Source organism: Toxotes jaculatrix, chromosome 8 (assembly GCF_017976425.1).
Source record: "Toxotes jaculatrix isolate fToxJac2 chromosome 8, fToxJac2.pri, whole genome shotgun sequence".
In the NCBI taxonomy this organism is placed as follows: domain Eukaryota; kingdom Metazoa; phylum Chordata; class Actinopteri; family Toxotidae; genus Toxotes; species Toxotes jaculatrix.
In genome coordinates this window covers 10,419,648-10,436,373 of record NC_054401.1, presented here as the reverse complement: position 1 = coordinate 10,436,373, position 16,726 = coordinate 10,419,648, and the positions used below count along the sequence as shown (strand labels likewise).

General features: G+C 42.9%; 1 protein-coding gene across 2 annotated transcripts; it reads left to right on the top strand.

Annotated features, from left to right (window-relative positions):
* The first annotated feature begins 862 nt into the window (after positions 1-862).
* Positions 863-13,787, top strand: si:dkeyp-69b9.3 (myocardin). 2 transcript variants are annotated; one of them, XM_041044433.1, is made up of 16 exons: positions 863-1,173; positions 2,119-2,286; positions 4,824-4,877; positions 5,930-5,985; positions 6,454-6,520; positions 7,272-7,397; positions 7,522-7,718; positions 7,912-8,052; positions 8,680-8,845; positions 8,937-9,117; positions 9,215-9,359; positions 9,464-10,051; positions 10,145-10,243; positions 10,429-10,530; positions 10,620-10,674; positions 10,806-13,787. In XM_041044433.1, the coding sequence occupies exons 2-16, from the start codon at positions 2,232-2,234 to the stop codon at positions 11,180-11,182; spliced, it is 2,409 nt and encodes an 802-aa protein (XP_040900367.1). In that variant the 5' UTR covers positions 863-1,173; positions 2,119-2,231; the 3' UTR covers positions 11,183-13,787. The 2 variants fall into 2 exon arrangements, with proteins under 2 accessions (XP_040900367.1, XP_040900366.1); XM_041044432.1 differs by having other exon boundaries at positions 10,393-10,530.
* The last annotated feature ends 2,939 nt before the right edge of the window (positions 13,788-16,726 follow it).

Here is a 16,726-nt window from a genome sequence, read left to right as displayed (position 1 = left end):
CTGTGCCTCACGCTCACCCCCTCTGCCTCCCCTCTGTGTCTCCCCCTCTCCATGACCTGCTGAACCAGCACACACCGGCTTGTCTGTCAAGTTGACAGAACAGGTGCTCCAGCTACAACCTCACTTCCCCCACTTTTCCCCCTCTGCAGCCCAAAGGCACACACACACACACACATAGGCACATGTAAAAGACGATGCACACATGTGCAAACACCTTCCCCCATGTTCACCCAAGTTGCTTTGGAAGCTTGAACAGCTAGGTGAAACTCGGGTTATTTTGCTTGGTACCAGTGCTGATACATACTGTAAACTTTATGCTGACAGACACTGACTTACTGACCTGTGACTCTCTGTGGTGTCACACACACACACACACACACACACACACACACACACACTCACTCTCCTACACACACACATACGTGTACGCAAACACTAGCTACTAAATCACTTTAAGAGGTTGACCCAAAGGTATCTTGACAGGAGCATATGAGCCTGCAGTCCTGCTGCAGTACATGATTTGATGTGAGTCCAAAACACTCCGGGGCTTTTCTCGCTGCTTTGTAATAAACCATCTCTTTATCCTGCCTTCACTTTTCTGTGCATCACTTTATGTGGCAGTTCAGCTGCTAACACTAAATATCTGCACTGACTTTGTTAGTGAGTCTAGTTTTGACAAACTTGTGCACAAACGCAAAAGTGCTTATTGTTTGAATCTGACCCTTCATTCAAGCCAGTAGATGTTAGGGAGGGCAAGTGGATGGCTACACTAGGGGAGGGGGGAGGGGGGAGATGAGGCCACAGAGGGGGAGGGGTAAAGTTTGACAGTCGCTCACAGTTGGCACCAAAGACCCAGGATGCTTTGGGGCAGGCGGGGAGAGGGGCAGAGAGTGCGAGGCAGAGGTAGAGAGGGTGTGTTTCTGTCGTAAGGGGACAGAAGAACCACAGGTCCTTTTTCTCCTTGCATTTCACCTTTAGGAACAAAAAGAAAAAAAACTGTGGAAAGGGGGCGACAGAAAAAAAAGGATATGAAAAGAACATGAAAGGAAGAAATCGTCATTAAAAGCACTACGAAGTTCTCTCTTTCCCTCTCTTCCTCCATCTCGCACCTCTCTCAATTTAATCTTAAATCCACTCCAATTTCCCCCGAGGGACTCAATTCTCTCTTTTCCTGTAAGTATTCTCTTTCATTCTTTTGCTTTTATTCTCTCAGTGTTTTCAGTGCCTTCTTGTGCTTCAGTGCCCTACTGTGAAATAATGCCTGTGCAAGACAAGAAATCTCAATCAACTGCTTGTTATTTGATTGCATTAATGAGTGAGTGGCCTCCTTTTGGACTCTTCATACTGTAAATAAGTGAGGTGTGTGCGTTTATGGGATTGGGAATAGGTAGAGCACTATGGTGATTTAGTATGCATCACCTCAGCTATTCCAAAGCATGTGTGTGTGGTTTCATGTGTGTATTTGTCCATTCCCTTCAAACAGGCTTCCTCTGGGTGTTCTGTGGCCAGCCAGTTCAAATCAATGTTGTTAATAGGTTGTGTGTGCGCACTAATGCAGCTTATGTAGATTCCCAGCTCTCCATTTGAGAGGCAGCTCTTCTTCTTTTCTGGTGCATAACACAATTGTGGTCCTGCTTGTCACAGAGCAAATGTGCGGTGCGATGCTGTAGGTGTTGCAAGTTCATGTTTGTCCGTCACAATCAGTGTCCTCCAGCGCTGACGTCTGAGTATCTGCTGGGGCTTCTGTTTCCGTCACTCATGCAAACTCGACTCTCCTCCTCCTCTTATTCCTCTGGCTCCTCACTCAGTCTCTCTAAAAGCCTCCTTGTCTGTTTAATTCTCTGTGTCGTTAGTTCTGTCTCTGTGGGTGGGCCTCTGTGTCTCTCTGTGTGATTATGACAGGCTGTCTATAGGGAGGCCTGCTGTTGCCAGAGCAGCTCACCACAGTGTTCAGTCTGCCTGTATGTCTGAGAGGCTTTGCGTCTCTATTTCCCCCTCAATCTATCTCCGCTGTGCTTTGTGTGCCTCTATCAATATCGGTTTGTGTCTATCAGTGGATTAACAAACATCTGTCTCTCTCACTCTCTTGCTTCCTCTGTTCCTCTGCATTCCCAACAGTGAGAGAAAGAAGGAGACGGGTCCATTCCTCCTGGTCGAGTGACACCAGGAATTTCCTCTTTCTCTCTGCTCCACTCCCTCGTTCCTCCCCTCCTGGACCCTCCCCCTCCACCATGACATTGCTGGCCTCCGAGAGGTCGCTCCTCATCCGGAACAAGTTCCGCTCAGGTGAGGATCCTGGAGACTCAACTCACGCCAATTAAAGGAGAGAAGGATTTATTTTACATCTCAGGCATAATTGGCAACATTATCATCAATATGTAGAGGTGAATTGTTTGTGAAGGTTATTGGCTAATCAGTCACGCTGTCTATCATGTGATCAATAGAGTGAAGGTATTGATCATTGTGAATGGATTTAGTGATTGCTACCCACAGACAGAGATGTCTTGAATAGATGTGAAGACAGCTGAGATCTCTGTACGTCACCGTGTGACCCTTTGACTAAGACACGGGCTGGTTTGTTGATCAGCATGGTGAAACAGATTGCGGCCCTTGACCAGGAAAGTCCAGATTTGACCGACAATGTACTGACAACATGATCAAAACCCCACAGTTATCATCAGAATATGATTGAAATGTTGGTAAATCCTGATCGGTGCATTTGAGTATGTGATATTACCTTTATCTAAACAGACTCCAGTTCACTTCAGACCAGTGAAAAGAAAAACAAAACACAAATGGTCACGTAAACTATGTGAAGATGTTTTGAATGTGTCAAACAAATCACAACTATAAAGCTATAAAGACTATAAAGCTTTAACACCAAAGTTCAGGGTTTGATTTTAGAGATTATGCGATTCCAAGCAACTTTTGCCGAAGAGTATAACAGCATGCTTTTGTTGTGGATTATATTTGATTAAATTTGAAATTGAAAATTATGTTGCAGATGTAACTTAAGATAAGAGTCCAAAATTTCCCACAGGAAAATGTAAATATCATTGTAGATGATGGGACTGGTGATAACCAACCCACAATCTGTGAATAGACTGCAAAGTCTGTTAAGACCTTATGAAGGAAACAGAAAAGAAAAAACACAGCTGAAATTAAGTCTTAATTATTTCACTGAGTTGTACTAATCCAAAAATATTACTGTGCTGATTACAACTTCAGGATACAGCCACTATTCTGTGGTAAACAGCATTGAAAAGCCCTTCTCACAACTGCATAATGCAAGTTTTCCTACAAGTTGTCGGAGTTAATGTTGTGCTCCCAGGCAGCTGTCGCAAACGGCTGGTAAAATAGAAAGGCGAGGAAGTGACACAGACACAGTCCCCTAGGTGTACAAACACCTGCTGGAAAATGTGATTCCTTAGGGCAGCTGCTCTCTTTGAAATCATGTATGTACATAGCTGAGCATGAGGAACATATAAGTTTGTCTGTATATCAAACTTATTGAATTGATCCTAAAGTATGACATGATACAGTTGGTCTGGGTTCTTATTTATTTAACTATTAATAATTTTATCTGTTTTTGTTGACCTTTGACATAAATTATTTCTAGTATGTGTATTGGTGCATGCTTGATGTAAATGCCACTCTCAAGAAAACCTGCTAATCCTTAGGTTAAAGTAATGATTTCCAGCCTTTTCGGCTTGTGACCTCCTTAAAACAAAATGTCTATTTGTGACCCTTCGTTGCAGCTTTTTTTGCAGCTACGAGTTGCGAGAAATTCAGCCAAGGGGTCCTTCAGATCATTAAATTTGAATTATTTTAATAGGACGAAAGAAGTGAGAGTAGCCATTATTTTACAAGAAAATTGCAAGCATGCAAAAGTTTTGGGAACAGAAATATGTTTTTTTTTTCTTAGTTTGTTGATCCATTAGTGCCCCTCAGATTTATCTTGGTACTGATCCCCAAGTTGGAAACCTTGGTGTTATGTAATGTGTGTTAAGTAATGTGATTGAAAGTGGAGTTCAAGGCTTGTATTGGGACTCCAGTTCAAATACAAAACAGTTTACAGGCAGACACACACATACACCTACATTGAACTGAAACTCCAACCTGACAAGCACTGCTTCTGTATAGAGCATCCTATGTAAATCTGCTTTAAATCCAGATTTATAAAATGTTAAACTTTTGTTTTGAGTTGTCAGAGAGGCAGGAAAGTGGGAAAAGTTTGGTTAGCAGCACAAATGAGGATGACGTTAGGCGTATGGGATGTATGAGAGGCTTGTGGAGAGAGTGGGACAGCTGGAGGGGGGATGGGACTAACAGAAATAGACATACTGAGAGATAAATAGTTACTGCCCTCAACCCCCCGTGCAGTCCTCCCCTCCCCTCGTCAGGTCTCAAAACTCTCAGGTCTCAAAACTCAGGTCTCAAAACTTGCCGAAATGTATCATGGGGGGAACCACTTGGTGTAATGGCCTCAGCCCTACCCTGCTTCACCTGTTTGTGTGTGTACTGAATGTTGACATGTGTGTGCATACGTGTGATGTGTAGATGTGTGCAAGCATGCAAGAAGATATATTAATCTCCAAGCACTGCAAAGTCATGGGGTAATATAAGTTCCAAGGTGGTATCATTTAACAGTGACCGTGCTGTCTAGTGTTGCTCAACTCTTACCTATCGACGTCAGCATGATTTGTTTTCCAAGATAATTTTTCCTTTAAAGAGAAATCAGACTAACTTTCTGTTCTGTCAGTGTGATTTGTATATTGCATATTTTTAACACAGCCAGCTCAATCTCTGCTCTTGTCTTTCAGTCCTGCAGCTGAGGATTCAGAACCGAAGGCAGAGTGAAATCAATTCAGACCCTGGTTAGTCTATATGTATCATTAACATTGTGACTGATCAATCTACACTATGACTGCAGGTTGGATGATCTTCCAGTCACCTCTTTCACTGAAAGATGATTGCCTATTGATTACTCAGTGTCTATACAGGTTTTACTGTGTTGACCAGCTTTTACTTCCCTTAGATTTCTCTTTTGGAGTGTAATTTAAAAAAAATAAAATAAAATAAAATAAAATATTGTAGGCTTTAAAACCTCTAAGTGAATGCTTTAATACTTTGCTAATTGAATATATTGGTTAATGCTGTCATTATACTATATATCTAGTTGAATAAGACCAGCATTAACTGAACAATGATAAAAACAGGGTTAGAATTTAAATAACTTCTATGCAAATTTTTCTTTATGAATCAGTGGAAACAATAACCTCAAATGTACATGAAATGCAAAATGTGCATTGTGCCACATTAATATGTCTGCACAAGGCCACACATCCAGCAGCTATCAGGGCTGTAGAAATGCACTATAAAAAAAAACAAAAAAAAAAACAAAAAAAAAAAAAACAAACAAAAAAAGAATCTTTTAATTTTAATGAAGTTGGAAATTAAGAGAATATACAGGGATTTGGATACAAGCATAAATACATCAAGGTAACGTGTGCAAGAATAAAAATATGCACTTAATACCAGTCATAATCTGAAGCTACATGCGTAAATAAATTGTGCCATAAGCAGGAAATGCCCACAAAATTTGTATAGATCTGTACAAAAACTGTAACACACTGTAGTCCACAAATACGAAAACCAATCCCAGGTACTGTGTTGAGAGACAGAGCACCTTGCTTCAGTTCTCTCATAGTTGTCTGAGGCTGATGCAGGTTGCACAAGAAGCGCTGCACATCCTGAAATCTGCCAACACAAAAGAGAGTCTGAGATGCTCCATGCTGTAACTTGGAGAGATGAGTTGAAGGCTGAAAGAGCTTTGTTGAGGCACCGGTTCACCTGAGTTTGGATTTGAAAAAAACTGTCTGCAGCATTGTCATTTCATCTTTTAACCACATCTTACCTGTCTCCATAGGGTTGAAATCTACTGGTCCCGCTCAAAAAGCAGAAAAAGACCAGAGTGAAGCTCTGGTGAGTAGCATCCTGTTTCTCAGCAGCATAATATTTCACACAATAGATCAAATACTGATTTTTATTTTGTCCTCCAGACCTTTTAATCATTTGTATTGATGATTGTATTTGATAGAACAGAATAAGACTAATTTGTTGTTCACCTGTAATACTTCAGTATTGCTGAAAGTTCATAAGAAACAAATTAACATGACTTTTGAGAAATGATTAGCTGAGGTCACTGCTTCTCAGTAGTCTCCTCCTCAATAAAAAGAACTAATTTGTACCAGTTTCAGTGTAGAATCTTTGTAGCACAGGGTTGAAGCGCTATTTCAAAGACCTTGTAAATATCCTGGGGGAAACACTGGTGTAAATCAGTATTTCATTAGGCTACATTAGCACTGAAGTACAGTTTTATTTAACTTTCCCCTGAATGAACTGCTTTGTTGGGCCCTGGCTGTTGGTTTGACCTGCTGTTTCCTGATGCAGCGTCTAACTGACGATGGTGCCACTCAGAAGTTGCCCCCTAGTGGTCTGAATGCTGAAACTGCACAAGGTGATACCCTGTCTACATTAATGTTTTTTTTCTCCTTCCTGCTTTACCCTGTATGCTCCCAAAGAACTGCATAGTAACCCACTTTTATCATGTCTACACTGATTTGCTCTCCCTGCTGTACAGTAGTTGTGTGAGGAAATTGAGTGTGTAAATCTGGCAGTGGGCTCGGCGTTTCATCAGCTGTCAGTTAAATAAAAATGTGACCTTGTTGCACATTGTAACACTGCATTTTAAGCAGCCTGCAAACATATCAGTGATTGACAGCACATGATAAACCCGCCCAGCCAGGGATCAGAGTCATCTTTTTCTGCCTGTACTGACATCTCTCTCTCTCATCTCTCTTTCTCTCTTTATCTCTCCTCTTCCTCTCCACACCCTCTAACCTTACTTTTAATTTGAAAAGACTGTTATTTTAATATCTGACTTTTCAAACTGTCTGATTTCCTAAACAGTCCCTTCCTGCCCTTTTAATAATGTTGTGCGAATGTGTGTGTGTGTGTGTGTGTGTTCATATCCACGGGAATACATCTCCCTATGGGCAGGAGGGTTTACTATTTTTTGATGCCTCTGTTGGTTTGATTTGGGACTGATCGCCTTTGGCAACACTGTTGTGCATGCTCACATCACATATGTTCTGAAATCCTGTTGCTTCTCTCTCTCCAATCTCTGCTCCACTCTCTCTGCTGATCTCCCATCTGTCCCCTCCTCTCCACTTATCTGCACCATTCCTCCCTCTTTCTCCCACCCGTAGAGAGGACTGTGTGTGGCGCCCAGAGGCAGAAGAAGGCTCGCCAGGCGCAGGACCTCGCTGAGAGGATCCAACGTCCTCTCGGACCTGTGGAGCAACAGCACGAACACACACTGCCCCTGGAGAACCGTGAGTCAACACGCATCCGCATGCACCGGCACACACTGACAGAGTCACACACATTTTTTATTTCCCACCCAATCTCCCCTGCTCCTCTTTTGACCTCACCTCCTTTCACATTTCATTTCCTCAGGTCCTGCTTCCTTCCCTCTGTCTGCTGATGTCTTCGAAGATGACATCTCCTCCTGCTCCTCTTCCTCACCCAATGAGCAACATGGCGTTCACCAATCACCAGCCTTTTCTTCTTTACCAGGGCTCTCAGGTGACCAATTACTGAGTGACTTCTCAGCTGTGGGCCCACCCCTCAACCACAGCCCCACTCATGCCCAGGTGAGGAAACAATGTTGAGATGTAGTTTGATTTAGGCTCATGTGTTGTACTGTGGTGGATGCAACAAGAAAATCTGATAAATTAATGCCTACCAATAATCTCTGATAAACACATTCAAGTAAATATTAACAGACTGATGAGTTTATAAATAGCCTTGTATGTCAACTCTGATAATCTGATATTCTGCCTTCAGTCTGGTTTGGCGTCGCTCCCGGCAACTGAGAGCATCAGACAACCTATGAGTGTAACACTGGGTGAATCAAACTCCATGGCAACAACTGGGAGACCAAATGGGATGTATCTGACCTCTCAAACCACACCCCTGCTGCCAAAGGTACTGTGGGGTTAGTGTGTGCTAATGCCATCACATGAAAAAAGCCCTTTGCTTTCTGTTTGGCTTTCACATTTTGACTCATTTAAATTTTGCAAGGAGCGTCTTTATTTTTAATATTTTTATGATTAAATATTAATGCCAAGAATGCAAGAGAAAAAATGCGGTAATATAACAATTTCATCCAGACTGTGTATGTGCTTGCTATGGTGACAGATATTCACAGCAATTATATAGCATAAAAGATGAAAGAGCACTGTATAGGTCTTTAACCTAACAGGACGATCACTCCTCTGTTTTGTCAAACACAATGCTCTGCTGTAAGCTGTGCTGCATTCATTACTGTCACTTTGCACTTCTGGGGTAGCTCGGTATTTGCCCTGTAGGTTAACACATGCACGCAGAAGCAGCACGGCTCTATGTCAGAACCGGCACACGCTGTCATCTGGAGTTTTGTGAGGCATTTGTACAATTCATGTAAGAATTCAACCTTGACATGGGGCAAATGCTGTCAAACAACGTGAAATGACTTGACATTTTCTCTGTGATATTTTATATGCATTTTTTTGAAATTACGCACTAGAACCTGTGGTTTTAACCACAGGTTAAAACCAAACTTTGTTTTAACAGACAGCTCGGCCTCCCAGTCCTACCTGCTCCTCATCTCTGCCCTCTTCCCTAAACTTCAACCACCTACCCCGCCCACGGAAACCGAGGGACACCAAACCCAAGATGAGGAAACTCAAGTATCACCAGTACATTCCTCCAGACCAGAGAGGAGGGTCTGGGACTGGAGGTACCAATTGGATGCTTTACTTATTTGTTTATTCAAGGCTTGCTCTTATTGCTAGTTGTTTAAAATAAAGCCTAAAACATTATATTTCCAGGGGGAGGAGCCAAACAAAAGAGCCCTACCCCTACCCAGTCTTTAGATCCAGCCTATTCCCATCTCCTGAAGCAGCAGCAGGTCTTCCTCCAGCTTCAGATCCTCCAGAACCAGCAGCAGCAGCAACAACAGCAACAGCAACAGCAACAGTTACAACCACAACAACTCACTGTTGTACCCAGGTATACATATATTTCTGTATAGTGCTGGACAATTCAAACTGAGCTAACTATGCATTAGCCTTCAGATGGTGAGTTAATGGTTCTGTCATTTGTTCAGCGGAGATAACAGTGATCTTGTGAAGTCCTCTGGAGCCATGCCCCTGAACCCCCAACCTGTTCCTGCGACAACAAACCACACCCCTATGGACACAAACCCTACGTCCAAACCCGAGCTTCTCCCCACAAATCTTGTTGATCTAACAGTAAGAGATGCATTTCTATCACACAAGAATGGCTCTGAGAACTGATTCAGAATTTAGAGAAACACTGTCCTTTGACCGTCCACTGCCCTTTTCCCATTCCTCAGGTGTCAGAGTTGCGGCAACAGCTGCGTAAGCGTGGCCTCCCTGTCTCCGGTACCAAGCCAGCGCTGTTGCAGCGTCTCCGTCCCTTCCAGCTTCCCCAAGCTTGCCTCACGCCTGCTCCTCTCTGCCAGCTGGGTGCCAGCCTAGAGCCCCTCACCCCCTGCCCCCCACTACCACCGAGCCAGAGCCCAGGCTCAAGCTCCAACTCTGGACTGGACTCGCCCAGCAGCAGCCCAAACCAACAGCTCTACATCAAGGACAGAGGAATTCCTAATGGGATTCTCAGTGATGGTCCAAATGGAATTCTGAACACCGCCCCAAACCGGTTCACAAATGCTGCATCAGTCAGTTTGGCAGGTGAACACTGCGGCCTTACCAACGCTGTCTTCCTGGCTCCTGCCAGCACCGCCTCAGAAACTCCCAGTCCCAGTCTACCCATGTCGTCCTCTTCACCCCTGCAGTGTGGGACTCCCTGGAGAACTGAGAACGAACAGCAGCAGCAACAGCAGCATGAGCTGAGTGTGGAGCTGGAGATGAGGGAGAGGATAAGGAGCAGGCCCAGAGACCGCTCAACTAACACTGGCAATGAGGTGAGGACAGACAGGCTTGGATGTGTTGAAGAAGTGTTCATTTTTATGGGATGAGAATTACAATCATTAATACCTTTTTTACAATTCCTCTAGTCTTGTGAAGGATCCCTTCATCCTTTCCTGCAACAGGATCCAGGATGCTCTAGGGGGAAGCCAGAAACAGACGCACAGACAGAGGTGTTGTTTACACAGGTAAACACACAAATCAATACACACATTTCTCGGATAATCACATCTTTTCAAGGCTACACTACAGAGCCTTAGATGTAGGAAACTGCTCAAATATATGAGCATATGCTCATCACCACCTGTAAGCTAATTTACCCCCACTTTCTAATCAGGTGTTTTGCTTCCAACCATGTGATGTGATTGGCCAGGACTTTGAGCTGCCAGTGCAGATTACAGCAAGTCCTGTGCAGACCTTGCCTAGTGTTCGCAGTTTGGAAGAAGAACTACAGGAGGCTATCCAGAAAGCACAGGTTAGTGTCAGTAGATGAATAGTAAGAGATCACCAAGGGTTTCTTTTGCACAGTGGGAATGAAACTATTTTCCTTCCTTTTGGCCACAGATGGACCCTCGGCAGTCCATTGATGACATTCTGGATGAGCCTATTACTTGTGTTGGTGTGTATCCCATAATTAATAAAGAGTCCAACTTAAATGGCAGTCATATATCTTTCACGGTCTAATCCATTTTACTACCTATTTTGTAGGCTCTGTCAATGTCTCTGATCATAAATCCCCTGCTCATTCAGCCCCCAGCCCTTCTCCTCCTCCTCAAGCTGATCAGTCCCAGCCCTCTCAGCAGAACACCAGGGATGACAACTTCCTGCCCTCGCCCCTCTGCTCCTCTCTCTTGCTGGAGCTTCCTCCATCTCCTGCTGTAATAAACCCCAGCCAGGTTGTCCCAGCTCCTCCACCTCCCATCTGTACCTCCCCTCTGCCGTCCACCGGGAAGTCACGGAAACGGCGGGCTCCGACACCGTTTGACGCTGCTGACTGGCTTGAAACGCTGACGTCTGGCCTCCGCCCTCTTACTCCACCGACAGCTCCCTTTGTTGAGTCAGACTTCAGTCTGGATTCAGATCTGAATGTCAATCGAGTGTTGGATCTGATGATAGAGCAGTGGTGAGGAGTGGGGCGCATATCTGTTTGTAAGTCCTTTGTATGTACAGTAGGTGAGCGTTGTATTTTTGGTGGTTATGAATGGGGCAAACTGTATGCATCCCACTAAGGGCACAAGATTGTTGAATAGAGGCCTCCATCCATCCATCCATCCATCACTGATAGGCTGTCAGAATCACTGGCTCCACGCAATGTCGAGAGCTGGATTCATTGCAGCGATCGGATCAAGCATAGCTTTGATGGGGCAATGAGAGCACACACACATGCCCCTTACGCACACACACAGACATCGCAGAGCGCTGTTTAAAAGCACTTGGGCTCAGCCAGAAACAAGCAACACATCTGTGGATTGACACACTCCACAGCACAATGTTTGCAGCGCGAAACAAAAGAAAACCTGGTGGCATATTAATTTAAACATGCTTCCTGGCTGCACTGGGAGAATGTTGTTTCTGACTTATCTCCAAAACCCGTTGTCAGATTGGGTTGAGTGTGGCCCCTGGTGTCAACTCAGTCATTGAGTCCTAGCCATTCATAAAGCCCATTTAGAGTGTGTAAAAGCCAGGCAGAGCACACAGCTTGTGTGTGGCTCCAAACCTTAACCCCAGTGCCAGACACACAGTCGGCATGCAGAGAGAGAAAGCTGGCAGAAGCTACAAACAAGCTGTGTGTGTGCATGTTTGTGTAAATGTGCAAGCTTGTGTGTGTATGTGTGTTAAGTATGCGTGTGTTCTACATGTCTGACTATGTGTGACTGTGCACACAAGACTGCTTTTGTTTGTATGTGTCAACGCACCAATGCTTCCATGTATATTTATCAGCATTAATGCCAAATGCACTTGTAGCTATTTGTGTGCCTACAATTAAGTGTGCCTGTTTGTGTGTGGTATGACTGATCTGTGAGAGGATATGTGTGAAAGACACAGAAAAGTAGCAGAGGATTTCTCTGTCCACATTTCAGACCAGACATTTCACTGTAGTCTCGTTGCCAGTGGGCAGTAACTCCAGCGTAGTTATCCAGCGTAATCATCAGAACAACCACATTACCTTGCTCAAGTCACCGTTCTCCAGGAGAGCAATCAGGCAACCACCTCACAAATAGTCCCCCTACAAATGCACCAATCAGACAAGTGAGAGTTTCCTCATCACTTTGTAAAAACAGGTGGTCATTTTGTTCCCTGATTAACCCCCAACAGTGTCTGGCCTGCTGCTCAGTGCTTACCCTGCTAATTGCAAAGCCAGATTTAGCACAATTTATAACCCAACACCAAGGCCACACCTGTTCACTTAGTGTAAATTAATTCCACAAATGTATTCTTTGACATTGTCAAATCTTTGCTGTAAATTTCAATGTACAAAACGTCCATTTCTGTTAAGAGAAAATGCACTGTAGAATTAGCACAGAATAATATGTTTGGAGAATATGTAACATGTCACGTGACCAGAGGTGAGCTTGTCAGCTGAAGCTGACATAGTAAATGCTGCACATTTACTTAATGGTGACAGTGATTTTGATTTTATATTCTGCATGATTTACTGGTCACCCAGGAATGGGTACATTATTTGTTTGCGTAACAAATGTTCATTGAGTTATGTCCATTCTCGACCCCACTTAACATAATGACATGAGAGAAAAATAAATCTGACAGAGGTTAGCTGCCATTAACCTCTATTTTACCAGATAAATGTAATTTAGACACAAGATCCCATCTACATAAAATTATATTCTGTTCTTAATTGGCTGACTGATCCATCAATCATTTTGGAGAGCTCAGATTGGCTCATTCACATCTGAAACACATCATATCTTCTGTATGACCACCTTATTTTAAAAAAAGTGTTTTGTCCCCTGCCGTGTCTCCAAAGTATTGTGCTAAAATAAAAGTAAAGTGCTGAGTGCCATATGATGTGTGTAAAGGCCACAGAAACTGGCAGGTCTGAGGTCATACTACAGTATGTTCATGTCATGTTTCTTGCTCTGATGATAAACCAGTGTCTTACTAAGCGAGACAGTCACGGTGAATTAGAGGAAGATATCTGTGCATCGGCAAATCTTCAGCACAATATTACAGCTTTATGTTGAAGCAGTTCTTGTACAGCTTTCACTACAGAGACTATGAAAAATGCAGTTAAATGTGAATAGATGGCTATGATAATCATAGTGATCAATAAACATTGCCTTACTGCATGAAAAAAAAGAAAAAAGAAAACTGATAGGCAGGAGAGTAAGATGCTACCTCCTGTGACTTCCAGTGCTTCAGGGCCTACACCAGTGTTTTCCTTGTTTCTCATTTAATTTCCGAACACTGGTGCAGAGTCTCCTGGAACACCCTTGAGACAGTTTCACAGGTTTGATTAAACCTAGGTTTAATATTTCTGTTCTAAACTGGGTTTGAAAATGACCCGATCTAGATTTGAAGCTGATGAGGACAGACGCCAACTGGAAACACTGGGGTGTTTCAGGTAGCCGAGACTCTGTTGGCCACCTTTGCTGCTATAAATGCCTTATTGTGAAATGTTTGCTTTTATTTATTATGTAACTTATTCATTATTCATGCAAAAAATATCAACCTCTGTCCAAAATGTATTTAAAATCATTAAGAAAATTAAAGTCTTAATAGATTTTCTATGTGGTTCCTCTTTGTTTCTTTTATCCATGTTAACTGAGCAAACAGCTCATCACTGTGAAATGGCACGTTGAAAGGATTAACAAGTAGATTGCTTTATGAACAAAGAACTACTGATCACTTATATATTTCACATGAAACTGTCCCAAATTATGTCTTATTAAATATTGATAATCACAAAGTAAATTAAATATTCATTTGTACCAATATGCTGCTTAAATATCCATGAAACAACACTAACATCCACATGGCTTGATGGTTAATCTTCATAATGACACACTATCTTAATATGGAGGAACAACGATGTCGCTGTAAATAAGAAGCTAGATAAACTGTGACCTCCAGTGAGGTGATCATCGTACGGAAAAGGACCATCAAAAGGAACAAAAAAGATCACATAAATACTATTTAATATCACTGATCCATCCATCCATTAGTTATGCACATTTATCCTTGAGGGTCGAAGGGGGGCTGGAGCCAATCCCACCTGACATTGGGAAATGGCAGGGTGCACTCTGGACAGGTCGTTAGTCAATCACAAGGCTGACACATGGAGACAGGCAACCATTTACACTAACATTCACACCTGCGGGGCAATTTAGAGTAACAAATTAACCTAACCTGCATGTCTTTGACTTTAACTTTCCTCCCAGTTTGACTGTGGGGGGATACCAAGGCACTGGGACAACACAACTACATGTAGAAAGGCAAACAACGACACCCACAGCAACCCAGATGTACTCTTCTCTGTTAGACCTGTCACAAGGCCACATTTGAGGCACAGGTGTACTTCATCAATCCATCTAATAGTTGTTGAGATATTTCAGTCTGGACCAAAGTAGTGGACTCACTGTCAGACCGACATTTCCAGCCATAGAGCCACATTGCTATCGTGGCTGAAAATGAGTCAATATGTCATTACTGAATGTGCCAGCTGTTTTTTTTTACTCGCTGTGATGCTAATGTATTCTGTATTTTACAACCCATGTTTTTTTTTCATTTGTCAATATTCCTGCGAACTGCTTCTACTGTAAACTGCATCTCCTAATGAATGGAGAAGCTTGGCTTAATGGATCCACATGAATCTGATGGATGAGTCAGGATGTTTTTCCTCTCTGATGTCTTGCCAAACAACTCATATTGCTGTGCAATGCAAGAAGACGCTTTTTGAGTCTATTTCCTTTTTTTTTTTTCACTTTAGACTTGATAAATTTATAGCTGTCTTTAGCAGATAAGACACTCTTATTGTAAATGAGCTACCTCCATAAAAGCAGGTGAGTTGATTAATAGACTAAGTGATCAAAGACCAAGATGTGGTTTGAGGATCCATATCCATTCCAATCAAAGACAGGAGCGTAAAGCTACAGCAGACAATTCTGTAGACAGGTTTACAAATCAGACAGATCTAAACCAGCCTGTGTGTTGGCTGTACAACCAGCCAAAGCTGCATATGTTGATAAGTTTAACTCATACCTGCCTGGAGACCAGGCACAACGGGAAGAAATAAGATGAGACAATCTTCTCTCTTTGACTTATCCACCCTGGGGGTGAGAGTGTGTTTTCAGAAGGGTAATACTCCAAAGCTGCGACCTGGGTGTAATGAGGGATTCTCTGTAACGGCCCCTCTAGCCGTTCCACATGACTTCCTCCTCGTCCCTCCTTTGCAATAACTGCTTCCTGCGTGATTTCATGGGAATTAAAGGGAGAAAGGTGTGTTTCATATGTAAAGCAGGTAGCTCTTGGTGAGACGTGAGCTGGTTTGTGTGGATTCCCTCCCTCCTTCCATCTCGCTCTCTCTCTTCCTCGCTCTCTCGTTTCGTCTCTTGGGTCGAGGTTGGGGTGGGGTGTTGTGGAGGGTTGGGGATGGGGTGGGGGGCTGTTTGAGGTAGGCTTTGATCACTGGCAGAAGGTCGCTATGGTTCGATTTCTGTGGCGCTCCTATGAGAGGTTTGCTCTGCAATTATAAACCATGTGAGAGAAGCCAGAAGGATGTTAATTTCTCAGCAGCTACTGTAGCCCGTGTGTCAGTTAGGCAGCAGTGAACAGTAATCACGTTTACAGTATGAGGCAGGGAAAAGGCATTTGGTACCACATCAACCAATACATGGGACGTAAAATCCATCAAATAATCTCTTTACTATTTAAGCTGTGTGGTTATGAGAGACTCCATAAAGGAATGCAAGCGCACGAGGCCCTGAACTTCTGCTGGCTCCCCATCCACAGCCTCATAGACCGTAGACTCATGTAAACCTGCAATAACTGATTTAATAAGCGCATTTTAAGTTGGCTAACATATTAGCAAACTGTTGCCTATTTACACATCCAGCAGATTTATTAGTATTGGTTTGGTCCACCATCCACATGCGCTTTAGGAGCTAAATGCTGCAAAGATTCTTGGTTTTCGATTCTGATGTACATGTTTATCTCAGCAGCCGGTGTAGAGAATGCATTTACAAATACAGTGCTGAACTTTTTACAGTGACCCTCAGACTGCTTCTCCAAGTCTATAGAAAGAAAATAAAAACACTTGAATGAATCATATCCTCGTGGGACACTGAACATGAGGATTCGGTGAAACCACAACACGAATCTTGTTTTCTGCTGCAAAAACTGGTGAATTATTACTGCTGCTCTGCCCCAAGGAGGAAATATTTGAAAAATTCAAATGCTGTTCTCTGTTGCCGTTCTCTCTTCTGTTACAAGGTAGAAATAATGGTGTGACAACAGTCAGATTATCAGTATCTTACTGTACATAATTATAACATTTGTAAAGAATCATTTGTATAATTTTTATTATTCATAAAAGAGGAAAAATTGAGAGAAGATGTGGGTTGATTCATGATGATAAACTGCTTCTACAACGAGGCTGTTGTTGAGGAATGATTAATTATTCTTCTTATGTTCAGAATATCTAATTTCCTTGT